Source organism: Gymnodraco acuticeps, unplaced genomic scaffold, assembly GCF_902827175.1.
Source record: "Gymnodraco acuticeps unplaced genomic scaffold, fGymAcu1.1, whole genome shotgun sequence".
Taxonomy (NCBI): Eukaryota; Metazoa; Chordata; class Actinopteri; order Perciformes; family Bathydraconidae; genus Gymnodraco; species Gymnodraco acuticeps.
The window spans coordinates 3,097,000-3,115,680 of NW_022989800.1; the positions used below are offsets into that span (position 1 = coordinate 3,097,000).

At 44.5% G+C, this 18,681-nt stretch overlaps 1 protein-coding gene across 5 annotated transcripts in view; it reads right to left on the bottom strand.

The window, feature by feature from the left end:
• Nucleotides 1-18,681, bottom strand: part of cdh23 (cadherin-related 23) — a 221,556-nt gene that overhangs the window by 72,095 nt on the left and 130,780 nt on the right. For 4 of the 5 annotated variants that reach the window (XR_004569981.1, XM_034226090.1, XM_034226097.1 and 1 more), the window contains exons 10-13: nucleotides 18,263-18,375; nucleotides 16,418-16,606; nucleotides 11,528-11,677; nucleotides 10,737-10,895 (exon numbers count right to left, since the gene is read on the bottom strand). Coding sequence is in view for 4 of the 5 variants with exons in the window: in XM_034226090.1 (XP_034081981.1) it covers nucleotides 10,737-10,895; nucleotides 11,528-11,677; nucleotides 16,418-16,606; nucleotides 18,263-18,375 (611 nt within the window). In the remaining variant the exon portion in view is untranslated. Of the gene's footprint in view, nucleotides 1-10,736; nucleotides 10,896-11,527; nucleotides 11,678-16,417; nucleotides 16,607-18,262; nucleotides 18,376-18,681 lie in introns of those variants that run through there. The other variant, XM_034226107.1, reaches the window with a different exon arrangement.

Here is an 18,681-nt window from a genome sequence, read left to right on the forward strand (position 1 = left end):
AAAGCACAGAAACTCTTGACACCACTCAGAGGCTATTCAGAGATGTCTCCAATAATCATCACATGTCCTTAACAGGTACTCCTTCAACAAAACCAATGTCCTCATAATTTCCATATCGGACACAAGGCAGAGACAAGATGCAAATTCCCTTACCTACACCTACTAAGCGCACCTCTAGATGTCTCCCAGCTGTGACCTGGTGCACCTGCGGGGGCTGATTGGAGCTGTGTGTGTTTTTACTGCGGACACTTTAGTGTAATGGCGATGGCGAGTGCACGTTTACGACTGCTTTATTTCTCTAAACCATTAACGAGCAGGTGGGGGTGCTCACAGCGACTGCTGCCTGCCGACAGGATTGAACAGTTACTGTTTCTATTACCTCCCGACCACCCAGACAACGGAGATACAGACAGACAGAAAGCGAGAGGAAGGGAGACGCAACTTTAACTCTGTTTTTAACAATGTATACTTGTGTAAAGGAAGAGTCCAATAAAGTGGAGCGGATTTCTTCACAGCACACCGTGACAGATGCAAGATAAATTCCAGCGTTTGCATGCATATACAGCCCCTTTATAATGATTGCAACACCATGTGGACCACTGGTAAAAACAGCTGTCACCTTTATAAAAAGAAGAGTGGGGGAGTAGGGAGGGGGGATAGAGAGAGAGGGGACTGTATTGTGGGCATAAACTGGAGATAGAGTGTGAGCTGCCAGGGAAAAGGTTTAATGCAGAGCTCTCTGAGGCAGCTTCACTTTCAAACAGTCCTCGGTCATCACTCCCTCCTCAACGATGAAGCAACAAGATTAGCACAAGCACAGGGACGATGTAGAGAATGATAAAGAGTGAAGAGTATACTACAGAGACTCGCTGAAAACAGGGGAGAGAACAAAGGAAGCATGTGTGCATGCCCATACATCACAAACTGTGGACTATAGCAATTATGTCTTAACTGTAGTTTTTCAACGATGATTTTTGTGTTTTTCAGACATTTTATGGACAAACTATAAAACATTAATTGCAGCCAGTGTTGTTTTAACTGTCATTGTAGAATACCTGTTGGTAATCAATTATGTATATGTGTCACGATCTGTCTTTGTGGTGTTTTGTCTTGTCTAGATCTGTTTTTGGTTTTCTGTCTGCGTTGTGTTTTGTCTTGTTTGGATCTGTCTGTGGTTCCCTGTCGTTAGTTTCCCTGGTGTGTCTGATTACCCGATTGTGTTCACCTGTGGCCCCTGTGTTTTCTCCTCCCTCCTCACCTGTGTCTTGTTTGTGTGATTAGTCTTGTGTGTATTTAAGTTCTGGTTTTTCTGTCTGTCTTTGTCGGTTCGTCTTTCGTTGTTGACTGTGTTCACCGGTGAGTGTTCTGTCTGTCCAAGTTCTATTTCATTATCCTTGAAATAAAGGTATTATCAGTTTAATCTGCATTTGGGTCCTGCTTCCTTCGCTTTACCGTGACAGAACGAACCGACCACAAAATGGACCCAGCAGATGATCCATGGGAGGTTGAATTACAGCATTTAACCTTCTATCTGGCTTGCTGCTTCGATTGGTGGAAGGGAGCGTCCAGTGTTCGGCAGAAGAGGGCCGCTCTGGTAGAGGCGCTCCGGTTGGCAGCAGAGAAACCATGTTTTGTTGAGTTTTTACCTGACTGGATTTTGGACTTCCTTCAAGCATGTGATTCCAGGCATGCTAACTCCCTGTCTCCCAATTCCCAACCTGGCACCATACGCCTTGGTGGGTTCCGCCTGAAGTCAACCCGTGCTTCTGCCCCAGGTCCTGCTCCTGTCCAGGAGTCGTATTCCGGAACTCGTCAGGCTTATGGAGGTCCACGGAGTATTCAGGAGGCTGCTAAGAGGAGTCGTCGCAAGGCCAGGCTAGCAGCCCGAGCCCCAGCAGCCATGGTTCTGGCTCCAGTACAGGCCCCAACAGCCATGGTTCCGGCTCCAGTGCCGGACCCAGCAGCCATGGTTCTGTGCTCCAGTACCATCCCACATAGCCATGGTACCGTGCTCCAGTACCACCCCACACAGCCATGGATCCGTGTTCCGGTTCCTTGCCCAGCAGCCATGGTTCCGGCTCCAGTGCCGGCCCCAGCAGCCATGTTTCCGGCTCCAAAACCGGCCCACACAGCCATGATCCAGGCTTCAGCTCCGGACCTTACAGCCATGTTTCCGGCTCCAGAACTGGATCTTACAACCGTGGTCCCTGCACCAGAGCTGGCCCATACAGCCATGGTTCCGGCCCCAGTTCCAGCCATGGTTCCGGCTCAAGTACCGGCTCCAGCAGTCATGGTCCCGACTCCAGCACCTCGTCTCCTGCTGGTTCCCCAGCCGACGCCAGCTCCCCGAGTCTTGTCGGCGTACCGGCCGACTCCAGCACCTCGTCTCCTGTTGGCTCTCCAGCCAACACCAGCTCCCCGAGTCTTGTCGGCGTACCGGCCGACTCCAGCACCTCGTCTCCTGCTGGCTCCCCAGACGACGCCAGCTCCCCGTGTCCTGTCGGCGTACCGACCGACACAAGTTCCCTCTCAAGTCCCCTCTCAAGTTCCTACCCGAGTCCCCTCTCAAGTTCCTACCCGAGTCCCCTCTCCAGTTCCTACCCGAGTTCCCTCTCGGGTCCCCTCTCGGGTCCCCTCTCGGGTCCCCTCTCGGGTCCCCTCTCGAGTCCCCTCTCCAGTTCCCTCTCCAGTCTCCTCTCGAGTCCCCTCTCCAGTCTCCTCTCGAGTCTCCTCTCCAGTTCCCTCTCAGGTCCCCTCTCAAGTCCCCTCTCGAGTCCCCTCTCGAGTTCCCTCCTCTAGTCCCTCCTCTAGTCCCTCCTCTAGTTCCCCTCGCGAGTCCCCTCTCGAGTTCCCTTCTCTAGTTCCTCCTCTAGTCCCCTCTCGAGTCCCCTCTCGAGTTCCCCCTTGGTTCCCCTCTCGAGTCCCCTCTCGAGTTCCCCCTTGGTTCCCCTCTCGAGTCTCCTCTCGAGTTCCCCCTTGGTTCCCCTCTCGAGTTCCCCCTTGGTTCCCCTCTCGAGTCCCGTCTCAAGTCCCTACCCAATGTCCTGGTCCGTTGGGGGTCCTGCCAACTCCATGTACTGTCCCGTTGGAGGCCCCGTCGACTACTCCTCTGCCGGGGGTCCTACCAATCGTATGTCTGTCCCGTTGGAGGTCCCGCCGACTACTCTCCTGCCGGGGGTCATGCCAACCCTTTGTCCTGTGCCGTTGGAGGCCCCGCCGACTACTCTCCTGCCGGGGGTCCTGCCAACCCTTTGTCCTGTCCCGTTGGAGGTCCTGCCAACCCTTTGTCCCGTCTCGTTGGAGGTCCCGCCGTCTACTCTCCTGTCGGGGGTCCTGCCAATCCTATGTCCTGTGCCGTTGGAGGCCCCGCCGACTACTCTCCTGCCGGGGGTCCTGCCAACCCTTTGTCCTGTCCCGTTGGAGGCCCCGCCGACTACTCTCCTGCCGGGGGTCCTGCCAACCCTTTGTCCTGTCCAGTTGGAGGTCCCGCCGTCTACTCTCCTGCCGGGGGTCCTGCCAACCCTTTGTCCTGTCCCGTTGGAGGTCCCGCCGTCCACTCTCCTGCCGGGGTTCCTGCCAACCCTTTGTCCTGTCTCGTTGGAGGTCCCGCCGTCTACTCTCCTGCCGGGGGTCCTGCCAATCCTATGTCCTGTCCCGTTGGAGGTCCCGCCGACTGCTCTCCTGCCGGGGGTCCTGCCAATCCCGTGTCCTGGTCCTTTTCCGTGGGGGATCCTGCCGAGGCCTGTCCCACCAGCTCCGACACCGGTTCCTGCCCGGCCTCCGGAGCTGTCTGGTCTTCGCCCTCGAGCCCGGCCCTCTGAGAGCCGCAGTCTTCACCCTCGATCCCGGCCCCCTGAGAGCCACGGCCTTCGCCCTCGAGCCCGGCCCCCTGACTTTCCCGGCCGCGGTCGTCGTCCTCATGCTCGGCCCCCTGAGTTCGCCCGCGATGGCCTTCGCCCCTCCATAACCCCCACCTTGGACTCTGCCTTGCCCCCGGGCCGTCCGCCCGAATACCCCTTTTTGAACTCTGCCTTGCCCCCGGGCCGTCCGCCCGAATACCCATTTTTGAACTCTGCCTTGCCCCCGGGCCGGCCGCCCGAGAACCCCTCCTTGAACTCTGCCTTGCCCCCGGGCCGTCCGCCCGAGATCCCTTCCTGGTCCTCTGCTGTGCTCCTGGGCGGTCAGCTCAGTCCCGTCCTCCTCCACCCACCCTGGTGGCCTAGTGATACGGATATCAGACAGGTACACCGAAACCAAAGACATTTTGGCCATTGCTCCCAGAGGCTAAATAATCATCAGACCGATTGCTGATGGATCCTGAGATTGATAGATGAACAGACTCTTCGAGACTCCCCACATTGTTGTTTTCATTTAATTTTGCAATGGCACCGCTTACAGAACTCCTATTGAACCAACTTTCAAAGTCCAGGCTTCTCACTGCGCCTGTTCGTCCACAGCCATGCAACACCCATTCACACCACGTCTCACAATGTCAGAACAGCCATGATAAGCTCCCCATTATTAACAGTGATGCCGTGTGAGCTATGCAGGAGAGAGCCAGGCCTCACCCTTTTCATTACAATAATGAATTATAATTACCGTTGTGACGATTACCCCATAAAGGCCTGTCTAAACAGTGGCAGTGGCGAAACATCCTCCACTCTGAAATGTATAACCTTCTGTTGGAAGCATTTATCACTGTGCCGAAGCTCTAAAACATACAGCATCTGCACAGAGCCCATAAAACACACAGTATTGCATTGCTAGAAGACACAGTCGACACTAATCCAAGAACGTTGAAGAATGAAAAATGCACCCGATATCAAAGATGCAGGACCAACTATAGAGATCAGAAGTTGCAGGTAAACTGTATTTCTGTATGCATATTAGCCCAGTGTATATCCTCTTCAAATATATACATACTCTATAAGGTAGAGCCTTGTGGGCAGGAGCTAGATAAAGTGTTAACCAAGCAGAAACAGACAAAAAAACACAGAGGGAATCAATGCAACACCTGAAAACCATCAGCAATCTAATGGTAAAACAGAGAAAGGGGAAAACAACAATAACTGAGGGCATACATTAAATAGGAAATGAAAGAAATCAAATTCTGAGTGATTCTACTGATACGAGCAGCTGCTGGTGTCTAAAGTCTCCAGGGCGAGACTGAAAGAGAGGCTGAGAGAGAGAAAAAGACCCAGACAAAAGAGTAAATCACAATAAATATTTATAATGATAAGTAATGCTACACACCATAAATATTAAACAGGGCTTCTGTGTGTGTGAGTGCGAGAGTGTGTACTCTTATGTTTAGCGTAAGTGTCCACAGGGATGCAGGAGCGGGCACTGAGTAACGCAGCGGCTAACATTGTACATAAGCTGTGATCGGATGAGCTATGAATATTAACCAAAGCATTTCAATTACATTACTGGGTCGCTTGTTTGGCAATTTAAGAAAAAACAGCAACTGGGAACCAACATGTATAATTTCAATTCGCATAGGTCAAGTATTATACAAACATCATCCAGACCCCGCCCTCTTTACACACCACCTTCATCACTTGATAAATAAACTGCAAAAAGAAACCTCTAGAAAATAAATACCTTGGTTTGAGAGAAACTATTATCAAGCTCAAAGTTACTGTAAAGGCTGGTATGGCGGTTTTAGGAAGTTTGGTCTATTTTTGCGTATTCTTGTATGGTAGTAGTTTTTTATTTATACGTTTTAATATTATATTATTTATGACTTTAAATGTATATTATGATCCAGGGGGGGCAGGAGCTCCAACAAGCCGGTAGGACAGATAGTGAATACACATACTATACAGAGATGCTGTATGAGAAACCAATGTGAGTTTGGAAAATTGCACAATATAAATCTATTTCAGTATACCTCAACAATGGAATGATGATCAGTAGAAATGGCCATGACATGGGACCTTTAAGGTAAAGTCAACACATATCGACCCTAAATATAGTCTATATTAAGAACGAGAAAAGTTTGAACATATATCGTTTTTTGTAAACATATGACAAATGTGCAAGGGTGATGGCGTCAGAACATCGTCCCATGTGCCGGGGCTTAACCCCGGACAGCCCCGGCCCAATTGAACCCTTGGGTACAATGGAGATGATCCAGATTTGCGTAATATCGGAAATATGGGCTGGCTTACACCACGGCCCTATCAGAAACGTCGCTGTATCAGAAACAATGCACAGCGTGTTTTGGACATAATATGGTCTTTGTTTACATTAGCAAGCATCACTAACACTCAGAGCTAACGCAGTACTGGAGAGAGTATGTGTAAAAAAAGCCGGATATAAAAAAGTGACTCACTATGTGGTAAACCCACAAGAGAAAAAGCATTTGAGCTCCAGACTGTTTCAGAAATAATCCTTGATGTGGTTTGGAACAAGATGGCGTTTAATCACGGTAGCGTTTAGCTGACAATCTCGGTAGAATTCTCCTGGATTAGCCCCCCCCCCCCCCTTTTTCTTTTTTTAAAGCTATAGACCCAGAATCAGCAGTTCTCTAACAGGGCTGAAATAGAGGGGTATGAGGGATGGCAAGGATGGGTGATCTGTTTGGTGTTTTGAGCAAAACACTTAATAGACATGTTTCTTTATATGCCTAAAAGTAGTATAATAGGAGACCTTTAAGGCAGATGGAAGCAGCTTGGGGCTGTCTCAAGCTAAAAGGAAACCCATCTTATGTACAACCATTCAAGCTGTCTCAATAAGCACACAACTGCAATATAAACACAAGTTGATTGATTTACAGGAAGTTGTGCGTTAAGCTATTTCTTACCCGGGCACAGTAACGGCCCGTCCACACTACAGCTTCGACAGCTTCAAAAACGGTTTCCAACGCGTCTGCCCATTCACTTTGAATGGGGTGACGTCACTTTTCGCCGAACTGCATTGTGGGAAGCAGAGCGGAGCTTTCCTGGCGTTTCAGGCTGCAAAAGTTGATCAATGTTCAACTTTTGAAGCTTCTGAAGCTTTCGGTGGAAGCGTCAGCCAATCAAATCATATGCCAGTACAAGCTCTAGCCAATCAAACCGCTGCTTGTGTGTCAGGGGCGGGAGATTCATGTGATTGGTTGTTGGTCGAGCTTCAGACACGCCCAGCTCCAAGCTTTTTTTGAAGCTGTAGTGTGGACGGGCCGTAACATCCTAGAGTATTGTGGTAACTTTTAGGGTAAAGAGTTCATTTATAAGCTTTACTGTAGCTGTGCATTGGGATATATGTTTGAGCTTTTGAATCTAGCTGTTACCCACTGCTTCTGGTCTTTATGATACATAAGCAAACAGCCCTGTTCGGGGTCACCAGCAAAGCCCTGGACAGGCTCCAGTACATCCAGAACTCTGCTGCCAGGCTCCTCACCCGCACTAAGCCCTGGCAACACATCACCCCCACCCTCATCCACCTTCACTGGCTCCCGGTCAAGTCACGCATCCAGTATAAACTCCTCATGCTAACCTATAAATCTCTCCACTCCCTAGCCCCTCCATACATCTCTGACCTCCTTCAGCCCTACACCCCCTCTCGTCAACTGCGGTCCTCCGACAAAGGGCTGCTCTCCATCCAGCGCTCCTAAGCTGAAAACTTTTGGCAACAGAGCCTTCAGTGTCGCAGCCCCCACCCTCTGGAATTCTCTCCCCTCTGCTATCAGGAATGCCAACTCTTTGGACACTTTCAAACAACAACAACTCAAACAACATCTGTTCACTCAGGCCTTTGGCCTCAGCTAAAATGCAGTACCCAGCAACATGTTCTTTTTCAACCTGTGTATCTGTGTGACTATTATTATTTTGTTGTTTTGTTTCCCATTGTAAAGCGTCCTTGGGTTTCTTGAAAGGCGCTATAAAAATTGAAATTAATATTATTATTATTATTAGCCCATGTCTGTAGCTTATTGCATGAGGGTGATGTGACTGGTATCAATATTCTATTTCAACTCAGCAAGAAAAGCAAATAAGAATGTTTCCCAGAAATGTATCATTAGTATTTCAATGCATTCATTTGTGAATTGAGGTTTGGCCCGGCCACCTTGAGAGATTCACAATAAAACCGCTCTTATCCTGTTTGGTGCTAAAACATAATTTGGCCACCATCTGTTGCACCTCACAGCCATCCGAGAGGAGCACCGGGAGGCAAGTTTCAGTACAACAATCAGGTTATATTGTCAAGCCTTGAGTCGTTCACTGCACTTAAACAAGCAGACAGTTTGAACTGCTGCAGGAGAATGAGAGAGACAGGTGCACAGAGAATCAGAACAAAGGGGCCAGCACTTAAAAGCCCAGCACAGTTTCAATGGAGCTGTGATATGAAGTTCAGAATGTAATGAATCAGCTTGAGTTAAGTGCAAATGTAATTTAAGTTAAGCAACAAAGGACCTGTTGTTAGGCAAGGCAAGGCAAGTTTATTTATATAGCACCTTTCAACACAAGGCAATTAGAAGTGTTTTACAAAAATGAAAGACATTAAGAAAATGGCATTTAAAATCTGTCATTAAAAAGAAAAGATAATAAAATAACCATTAAAAGAAAAAATACATGGATAAAAGTTACAGTGCAGTTTAAGATATGAATAGTTCAATTAAAAGCAGCGACAAAAATAAAAGTCTTCAGCCTGGATTTAAAAGTAGTCAGAGTTGGGGGAAACATGTATTCAATTTGTCATAATTAACACTTCTACTCCAAATGCCTTTCTGCACTTGGGCACAGCATCATACTCTGTACTTAACAGTGGGGTGATGGACAGGTTAAGTATTATTTAACCTGGTGCTTAGTGGAAGAAGTGGGTGGAAAAGTGCTCTTGCACAAGGCTCAATACATTTCTGAACTTTATACTTTAAAATACACATAATTCAAACTTATATACGGTTTCTACTTCTGCCTGCACAATCTGAAAACCAGCAGTTTGATGGATTTGTTCTGTTCTTTACATTATGGGTTATTTTACACAATAAATGGATGCAATGTCCATTCTAAAATAAATACCTAATTATTAGCACAAACACGAGTGAGGCGGTCGTGGCTTGTTTGATCAGACTGCAGCATATACATAAACAGTCTCTGCTATTTCCAATGGATTACAACCGTTGTAACGTGCCGTCTAAATTACTAATGAACTCAATGATGACAAACCCACAAGAATAAACAAGTGTGTTCAAACATATTATTGAACACAAACAACAACACATACATAGTAAATGGTAATCTTATGGAGTAAGGCCTACAATAACGAATATATTTGACATGTGTTGACCTTGAGATTGTTGTGCATGTACTATTGAGGCTGTGTGTCTAATTGTATTTTTCTTAGAAAAGCTAGCTCAGTAAGGGAAACCTCTGTTTTGTCTCTATGTGTTTTGTCTCCAAGGGCTTTATTGCTTCTGTTGTGTGTTTGTGCGTGAATGAGAATATCTAAACCTTCATCTAACAGTGTGTGTGTATATATATTTGTGCTGCCATCCATGTCAGTGCAGCCCTCACCGAGAGGCGTCACATCTCATTCTATTTACAGCCTATTCACCCTCTACAGCCAACAATCAGGATTCCACAGCGGGCTGCGCACTCCAGCACAAGGCCAACATCAGCCAGACTTATCGGGCATTAGACTGCCCTGCAATCTCCGTTTCATGAGCAGCCAGTCTATAAACACTATTGATTTTCACACTTTTCTTTTTGCACTTGTATCTAGTGGATTGTGGGCGTTCTGTCACAGGAATGGCTGGTAATGAATATTTATGCAGAATTATAGAGAGATATTTAGGGGGAGGGGGGGCTCAAAGACAGTTCAAATGTGAAACACAAGGTACAATAACAGACCTGGAGGGAATTAATAATAACAAAAGTTTGAATATAATTATTTAGCACTTTTCTAATGGGATCAGTTTTAATGGAGGTTGTCCTGATATTATTATCGACATCTGTAACATTAATTCAAAAATGAAAACAAAGAGATTTTTAAGCTACTCTGATAAAAGTGGTCCAGTTTTAACTTATATTTATTAAATATAATTTTTAGTAAACAGTTATTAAGTGAATGAGTCAAATTGTTGAATACTTGTCCAAGTTAAAAGCAGCCTTTTGAGGTAATCATATAAATACTGTTATTCTCTTTACTTACATACACAGAAAGCAATTACACTTCCTTTAAATTATAAATAAATTACTTCATGAAGAATGAAGGAATTTAGCTTGAATTGAGGACGTTTTGACTATTTTGTGGATCATTTAACCTTTAACACCTAAGTGGAACTCACTATTGTATTGGCAGTACATATTTCATTCTGCTGTTCAGTGAATTTGCATAATTATTCAGAAGAGACCAAGACACAGTTGAGCCACAGATTGTCTTTAAAGTCTAAAATATGCTTTAGTTGCCAACATGGTAATTCAGTGTCCCAAATGTGCAGGATCCCAGCATTAGCTAACAGTGACACGGTGCAGTTGGTGACAGAGTTTTTCATCGGTATTCATTCCTCATTTTCTCTGAGACGGCCTAGCTGGTGTCACCATAAATCACAACTCATATGATGAAATCTCCGGATAGCACTGGGTCACATGACGTAACAAACAAGCCAAGATTTCATTCCCAATAAAACAAGCCCCATAAAAAGTTACTAGTACCAGCCAGTTTTATTGGAAATGTATTTGGATTCCAGTTAAATATCTCTCCAGGAACAAATCAAAGGTCCACTGAGTGTTTTTTTCTAAGACACTTACCAGGATCCGCAGCAGTGAGGTTCCAGGGGGGGTGTTTTCAGGGAGGCTGATGTTGTACAGCGGCTTACTGAAGATGGGACGGTTGTCGTTCTCATTGATCAGTTCAATAAAGATACGAGCAAAACCCACATGGTCGGACATGGACTCATTGGCGAAAAGCTGAGGAGAGACAACAAGGAGTGTAATACAACATTAACAAAACTTCTTAGATATTCAACTCAAAATGCACAGATTTAAGACACGTTTATATAAATGAAATATTTCAATTTTTTTGGGGGCATCATCGGAAACGATTCTGATCATAATGCTGTGGCGCCAAAGAAGTCACTGATTTGTTTAAGATTTGTTGATTTTAAAACACACAGAGCAGGGCACCCCCTTCTGTAAACCACTCGGGAAATTGAGGTCATAAAATACCAATGTCACTGTTCAAACAAGTCTGCAGTGATGTGAATTTGATATGGCCCCAGTCTTTGTCCAAACAAATAAAAAAAAAAAAGGAAACTACATTCAGTCTTTCATTAAAGGGCACTGACAGAACGACAATGGATCTGCTTTGTCGCCGACTAAAACAGTTAATGCTTGAATGTTGTCTTCTCATATTCCGCTTCACTTCTCTTTACAAAACTCATCCGTTATACATTTACATTGATAAGCTACAACTCTTAGAAACATAAGCTAGAAAGCTGGTGGTGGGGGGTTTATGTCTCAAACTGAATGTTTCTTGTTAAAGTCTGGGAATGGAGTCCACCCCAGCATTCTCTCTGAAAACATGTACTTTTAAAACTCACTGAGAAGCTGTAGCTGCGGATTTTTTCGAAGTCTAGCGGCACGGCCACCCTCATTCTGATGTCAGCACGCCCCTGCACCGCCGTGGGCGAGATGGTGAAGTACTCTGAATTGTTTCCTGTTAGAAACACCTGGAACATGCTGTTCACCCCCTGCCATAAAGAACAAGAGACAGGTGAGTGTAGGAAAAACTGAAAGAAAAAGGGCTTGTTAAGAGAGTGATATATTCTTTGTGCAAAATACTGAAGAATATCTGAGTTGTTATGAATTATTACCTGACAAAAGAAAGGTATCAGAAAGGTACAGATATTGAATACAAGTTCATGACATTCATCCGTTTGGATCTCACGTATATATATTTCACTTCTCCTGCATTACTTGCACATAAGTCTAGGAACATTCTCTTGCACCGTTTTATTTCTACTCTGTTTCTTCTTGCACTATTTTTAATTTGCATTATTGTCTACGTTGTATATATTTATGTTGCATTGTTGGGAGGAGCCTCGGACTTAAGATTTGTATTGCCATTACAAAACTGTAGCTACTGTGCATATGACAATAAAGACTTTGAATCTTGAAGTAACGATTGATCCAATTAAATTCTTAATCCCAGCAAAATATAACACATAAGTTTAAGATATCAAGCATTTAGATGACTGTTGTTGGTTACAAGCAAGAGGTTAAAGGTCAGGCTAGTGTGTCCCGACTATTTCCTGATTTTAAAAACTCACCATATGATAAAGAAGAGCTCGTGAAACCAATGTTTTAGAGAGATGTGCACATGTAAGCGAGATTTTTTGAAAGAGAGTGGCAGAGCAAGCGTAAAGTAAAAGGGTATTGTTTTGTGTGTTGGTGTCTGAGTGTGTGTGTGACCAAAGAACGTTGATGGATACAACTAATGGAAAGTGGCGGACACTACGGCGCGCTGTGGTACACTGCTGTGATGCTAAGAGACAAGATAACTGCAGCCTCAGCAGGGGAGCGGGCTCCATTCAGTCAGCTGTGCTCAAGATGTTTCTTTTCTATCAGTGCATCTCTTCACAATACATCCCCCATCACTCGATTTCCCACAGTCACCTAGCACTCTACCTGTTAGGCACCTCAGCTTTTTGAGCCTTCTGCCTATGGAACATACGCTGGTAAAGCATACAGTTTACACCATACCATATGTTGCCTGTTCCCATTAGTATGAGAATGTTGCTGCTAAACAAATAACCCTCTGTTTCTTCCGGGTGCAGTACACAGGAAAATGAGAACAAGTCAATAACAGAAACCATCAAATGTGTGACAAAATGGATATGACAAAGTAAGACAGCACAGGAATCAAATAGTAGTCCATAACAAGTTCATCTAGCCTCATCTGAATTATTATTTATCTGTCTCCACTACATTAAGACTGCACTGTACTGTTTCACATTATGTAAATGAGGCTTTGAGTGCGACATGGAGTAAATCCCCATGCACTGCCCAGTGTGCCCACAGTGCTGATCACATGTCCGACTGGGTTGATTACCCAGCCAGTGAAAAGGGTCGAAACCATGTGCTTTAATCATCATCGTGTGTGTTTTATGAGAGAAAAGGCGATGATGAGATCCCTGGTGACAGCCATGACTATCTGCCTCAATACAGATGCATAGGTCCATGTTTGGTTTCAGGCCTAAAAATACTGTATGTTGACAAAGACAATGTGTCTTAAAGCAGGAAGCGATATAAGGACAAAAGAATATCCTCTTATTTGTGTTCTTTTTTCATCAGTACCCATACATTTTTTGGATTGATCAATGTTTCCTTATTTTGGCTCTTCTCTCTTTAAGGATGATAAGTAAAACACATCTTGTTTTCATGTTCTTGCTTTAAGATGCATTGGCTTCATATTGCTCTTCGATGCTTTTTTAATTCCTTTTGATTTGATTTGATTTGGAAGGATATGAATGTTTTGACTAACTTTTTTTCTAAATAGAAAACCAAATTGCTAACTTAAATGTTAATTGTATGTATATTATGTGTTGATTCAATAGATATACTCTATAGATATATATCATGCACTGTATACATTTCCTATTTGGGAATTTCCTATTTAATATTACTTTTAATTAATGTGCAATGCCTTATATTCATGCATGCTTCAAATTGGGATCAATACAGTATATGAAATCTAAAATAAAAAAATAAAAAGTGATGCTGTAGGAGGCCGTATATTACATTATATGAGGGAAGGCTAGTTTTATTATATTCGTGGTAATATGAAATTATAAATAACCTCTAAAGAAGACCTGTAATGTTAACCTTCTCTTCTCAAAAAAGCTTGCAGTGCAAAGGCATCGTGGGGGTCAACATGACATCACAGTCGTGAGAAGCTTGTGGCTGTCTGGAGCTGAGAAAACCTCTCTAGAGCCTGCCTGTCTTTATATATCAAGCTGCAGGGCGGCCAATCACGCAGCCATTGCGACAGACAGAGGAAGACGAGTGCGGTGGTCGATTGACATTATGCTGGCGGTTGAAATAGCCCCCTTGTTTTTGTTTTCATCTCTGGGAAAACCATTGTGGCTGATGACTCCTATTTAAAAGACCATCCAATATGCAGGGATGTCACCTCAAACTGCCCATAAACGTAATTGCCCGTCCATTTGCTTCTGCCTTTAGAAGCCCCCAATAAAAGCACCCTGTCAGACGCGACTGCCACAAAGTTTAGTGACAAGTTCCAGCAGCAAAAGTTGTATAGATGCTAACAGAGCAGAAGAGGATATGAAGGGAGCGGCAGACAGGGAGAGAGGTAACTACCACTTGTGCCATAGTCAAAGAAATGAAACGTCTGCCTGTAATCCCTCACACTTGGAGAAAGTGAGATTAAAGCAAAAGTGTAGCCGAGTGTGAACGTGTGTGTGTGTATCGGCACTGACATGCAGGTTTAAGGGCTCAAAACAGCAATACAATACTGCGAGGCCAAAAAATGTCTCATAGATTTTACAACCTGGAACGGATGTATATCTGGCATTGTGGTGAACTGCAGTGCTGCAATGCAAAACGGGTGGAATGCAGTATTTTTTTAAAAAAAGTCTGCATTTTACATTTTTGTGTGCAATCATCTCCTTTGAGCTCGTCCTGGTTGGTTAAATGATAGCAAAAAGCAGTTTGCTGTGGCTGCTTAAGGACTGGTTTTGTGTATCTGTGGTCAGTATGGTTAAAACCATGTCTGAATTAACATAGCTATTCCCAATTTGCATTGAGCAATCTCTTCTCTGAGATACTTTGATGTTAAGCGGCTTGGTACCTTGCACACTGAGTGCTGATTTTTGTAGTGGTAAAACATCTGGTGGTAACCTCCACAAGGAGCTCTTAACACATGCCAGGTGGGTGGGTCGTCACCCCACCTGAGTGCAGCAGCATTTCTCTCTCTCTCTGTCTCGTCATTACAGCACACCTTTCTTAGAATTAATAAAACAGAGTTGCTGCTAAATACTCCTGCTATCTCTCCTTTAAGAGCTTCCTTTTCGCCTCTGTCTGCTGTCCTTCCATTTATTCCTGCTCCAGCAATTATTCAGACTTTTGGTTTTGCTCCATTGCAGGCTACTTTTCTGTCGAACCGCTTTCCTTAAAGGTCCTCTCCTCTCCCCGTGTCTGTCTCTCCTCCTTTTTCTCTATCCACTTGACTTGCAGTTATCTGTCAAATTCCACCCTGGCGGCTGCTGTGCCTGAATCAATCAGAGTTGACTAGCTTTCGGCTTATCTGCACCCTAGGTGATTGATTTTCCTCGTTAGGTATAATTTGATGCTCTATCCCATCTCTTCCAGAGCAAATTAAATTGTAGTCGAGTCCAATGCTCCGGTGTGAGCGAGCATGAGCAGATGTGAGAGAGAAAGTGAGGGAGACAGACAGAGTGGCGACGTGAAAAAGTGTTTGTGTTCTGTGTGTGTGACTGTGTGTCACCAAAGTACGTTGATAGATACAGCTAATGGAAAGTGGCAGACACATTAAAGCGTGCTGTCGTACACTGTTGCTGACAGTGGACACACACACACACACACACACTTTTATAGACGCTGGTGTTTTTATAAGCAATATAAATCCAAACCTTTAAAATGGAAACACAAAACATCACCACTCACATGTAGCTGTCTTTGTAGAAAGAACTTATACGATCAAATACAATTATTTTACATTTTCTGGACTGATCTGACAATATTGATTCCAATTTGATTCTTATATCTACCTGAATGTTTACATTGAAACAACATGTGTAGCCAACTTACTCTGAAACACCTTTTTAAGAGCATTTTTATACAAATACTGAAGGGCATAGTTTTAAATGAACCTTTATTATCCTAAATTATTGATGCGATATGAAGGGAAGACTTCTGAAGATTGACGCTAAAATAATCAGCTAGAGGGAAAATGTATCACTCTGTGTTGTTGAAACTAGAAAACATTGTGGTGTTTTAGTCTGAATGTTTTCTCTTTACAATTGATCTGTAACAGCCGAAGCTGCATAGTGTATTGTATTTTGGCCTTTGGTCAAGTTACTCATGGAATAAGTATTAATTCCAATAACTAATGCCGGCTACATTGATCATTCAAACCGGTGGCAGCTACGATAACAGGAGCCCAGTGTTTTTCAACCTCTGACTGAATTCACAGTTACTTGCAATATTAAATTATCCACATTCACGATGCCTTTTATTTAGATTAAAGTAAAAGTGAAATGTGTCACACTAAAGAGATGGACAGAGCACAGTTAAGAAATGATCTGATTTCAAAATGTCCCCGGATTGGTCCCCAAACTACTTCTTGGATCGCTATGGGAACTAAAGCTGAAACCTATTTTTCTATCAATCGTAAGCTGCAGAGAAAGCCTGGTGTCATCTGTATAAGAGAATAGATGCTATCCACCCACCTCGTCCTTGTCTTCGGCCTGGATGAAGAGCGGAAGGGCAAAGCCCACCTGGGCCAGCTCGGTGATGTGGAGCCGATACTCAGAACTGTTGAACTTCGGAGCGTTGTCGTTCCTGTCGATTAGCAGGATGGTAAAGGTGGTCATCACGGTTGCATCTGATGGACTGCGATCTTCTTTCAACTCTGTGGCCTTAGAGAGAAGAAGGAGAGATTTGATTGCCCCTAAAATGTCATTTCGGATGGAGGTGGTCAGCACACAATCGCAGCCAGGTATTTACGGCTGTTCATTTATTGGATCAAAGGGTGGACTCAAAGCAATCACAGAAATAGGCTCAAAGTGAGGCCAAGAGAGGGCCAGCGCATGTACATCCACGTACATACAATGAGATTGAGGAGAACAGTCCCATTGAGAAGAAACTACTAGAAAAAAAGAACTATAGGAGAGAAGGATAGGAATAGGCAGCCGTGGTCTTTTATTGATGGAATAGTGTCACAAGCAATAGGAGAAGAGGCAGGAACAACATAGTGGTCTCTGGGTAATCAAGGTAGTTTAGCCTCTCTCGTTCCAACGCCAGTGAATCATTTGACCTCCACCTCCACACGCTCAGCACTATCTAAGCTGCCTGAAGTTGAGAAATTAGTTGTATTACTATGGCACACCACAATCAATAGCAACACCACCTAAGAACGCACAAGCAGAGAGGCAGAGAAAATGTGGAGGGGAAAAATCCATATCTTATAAATACATTTTTTGGGCGACCCTTTTTTTCATTTTCAGCACTTTTTGCTTATGCTTCTTTTCTTCTTTGGAATTATTGATTTCAATTAAAAAGATGACTGACGTTGGAATATGTAAGCCAGCATCTTTTTTGGATCAAACCTTAGAGCTAGTTTTATCTCAATGTTGAGTCTCTCACATAAGAAAAACGTCATGCAACGTGCTTTTTATGGACAATAATTGCGCAGCTACATGATTGAATACATGAGTGCTAGTGAGGCTATTAGGGGGTACTAAAGGCCATTTTCTGTGTTGTACAGGCACAAACCATTTCACTTGACATGCCATCAAAATCCCTAGTGTAACATTGCAGTTACACTGGAAAAAGTATGTCTTTGATCGGAAAACCTTCCACTTTGAGTTGCAATTGGAAATCCATTTCACGCACCCTCTCACCCTGTGGGTACCACTTGGTGTACAATCCTGGAAGAGAAGAATTGGTGACAGAAGAGAACGTGGTGGCATGTTCAAGGTAGGAAGGTTGGGAGCGGGGTGAGAGGGCAGGAGTGACATAAAGTGATGTAGACTTTAGACTCAGTGGAAGGATTTAGAGATTGCACCTGCTTCAAGCAGAAGAAAAGGTAAAAAAAGAAGCAGAGGAACTAAAGAGCATTTAGTGTTCGGATGACTTTAAATCGTATTCTTTTATCTTATCCTCCTCTGCTCCCCCTGTCCTGCCCAGCTTCTGGATGTTCACTGAACAGCAGCCTCTAAATGGGGACATAATCACAAATACCTTCACTGACCAACCCAATAAAGGTACTTGAATATGTCTGGATCACAAACATGCAGAAACATCTATTAATAAACATGGTATAATCTTGTATCCACTCAGTTTTAATTGAAGTATTGACCTTGAAATGTTTTCTAATTATAGCCAAATACTGTCAAAATAGGTATAGTATGAGCTGAGTCAAAGTGCTGCAAACCCGGACACTGCATTGATCTAATACACTATCATATCAAAGCCCTCTCTTGATCCACCAGCAAAACAGCCTTTCGATCCCTTCCCCCGGCTGCCACAGCCCCTCCACCCCCCCGTGCACCGCGTCCCCTTCAGTAGCTCACCTTAACAGTGAGCGTGAATCCTGCTGAGTAGAGAGGGTTTTCTCTGTCTAGCTGGCCATTCACTGTCAGGGCCCCGCTGATGTAGTCCAGGGCAAAAACGCTGTTGGTGTTCCCTGGATGGATGGATGGATGGTTGGAGAAAGAGAGTGACAGGGATAAGAAAGTCAGACGTACAAACGAAACTGGCGTTGTGGATAATTCAACATAACACCTGGGAGGCAGCGTGGAGCCTCTGGACGGGGAGGCATTGGATGAGCTATGTGCATGTCTCCATTTCATGCAATATGGATACGGCTTTTGCTTTGCCGTGTCCTGTCTCTCTACCTGCCTTTGGCTGATCCACCACCTCCAACATGTCCACGAGCTGCCTTCCCTACATCCCTTTGGTTTATCCGTCACTGTCTGCCCTCCTTGCACTG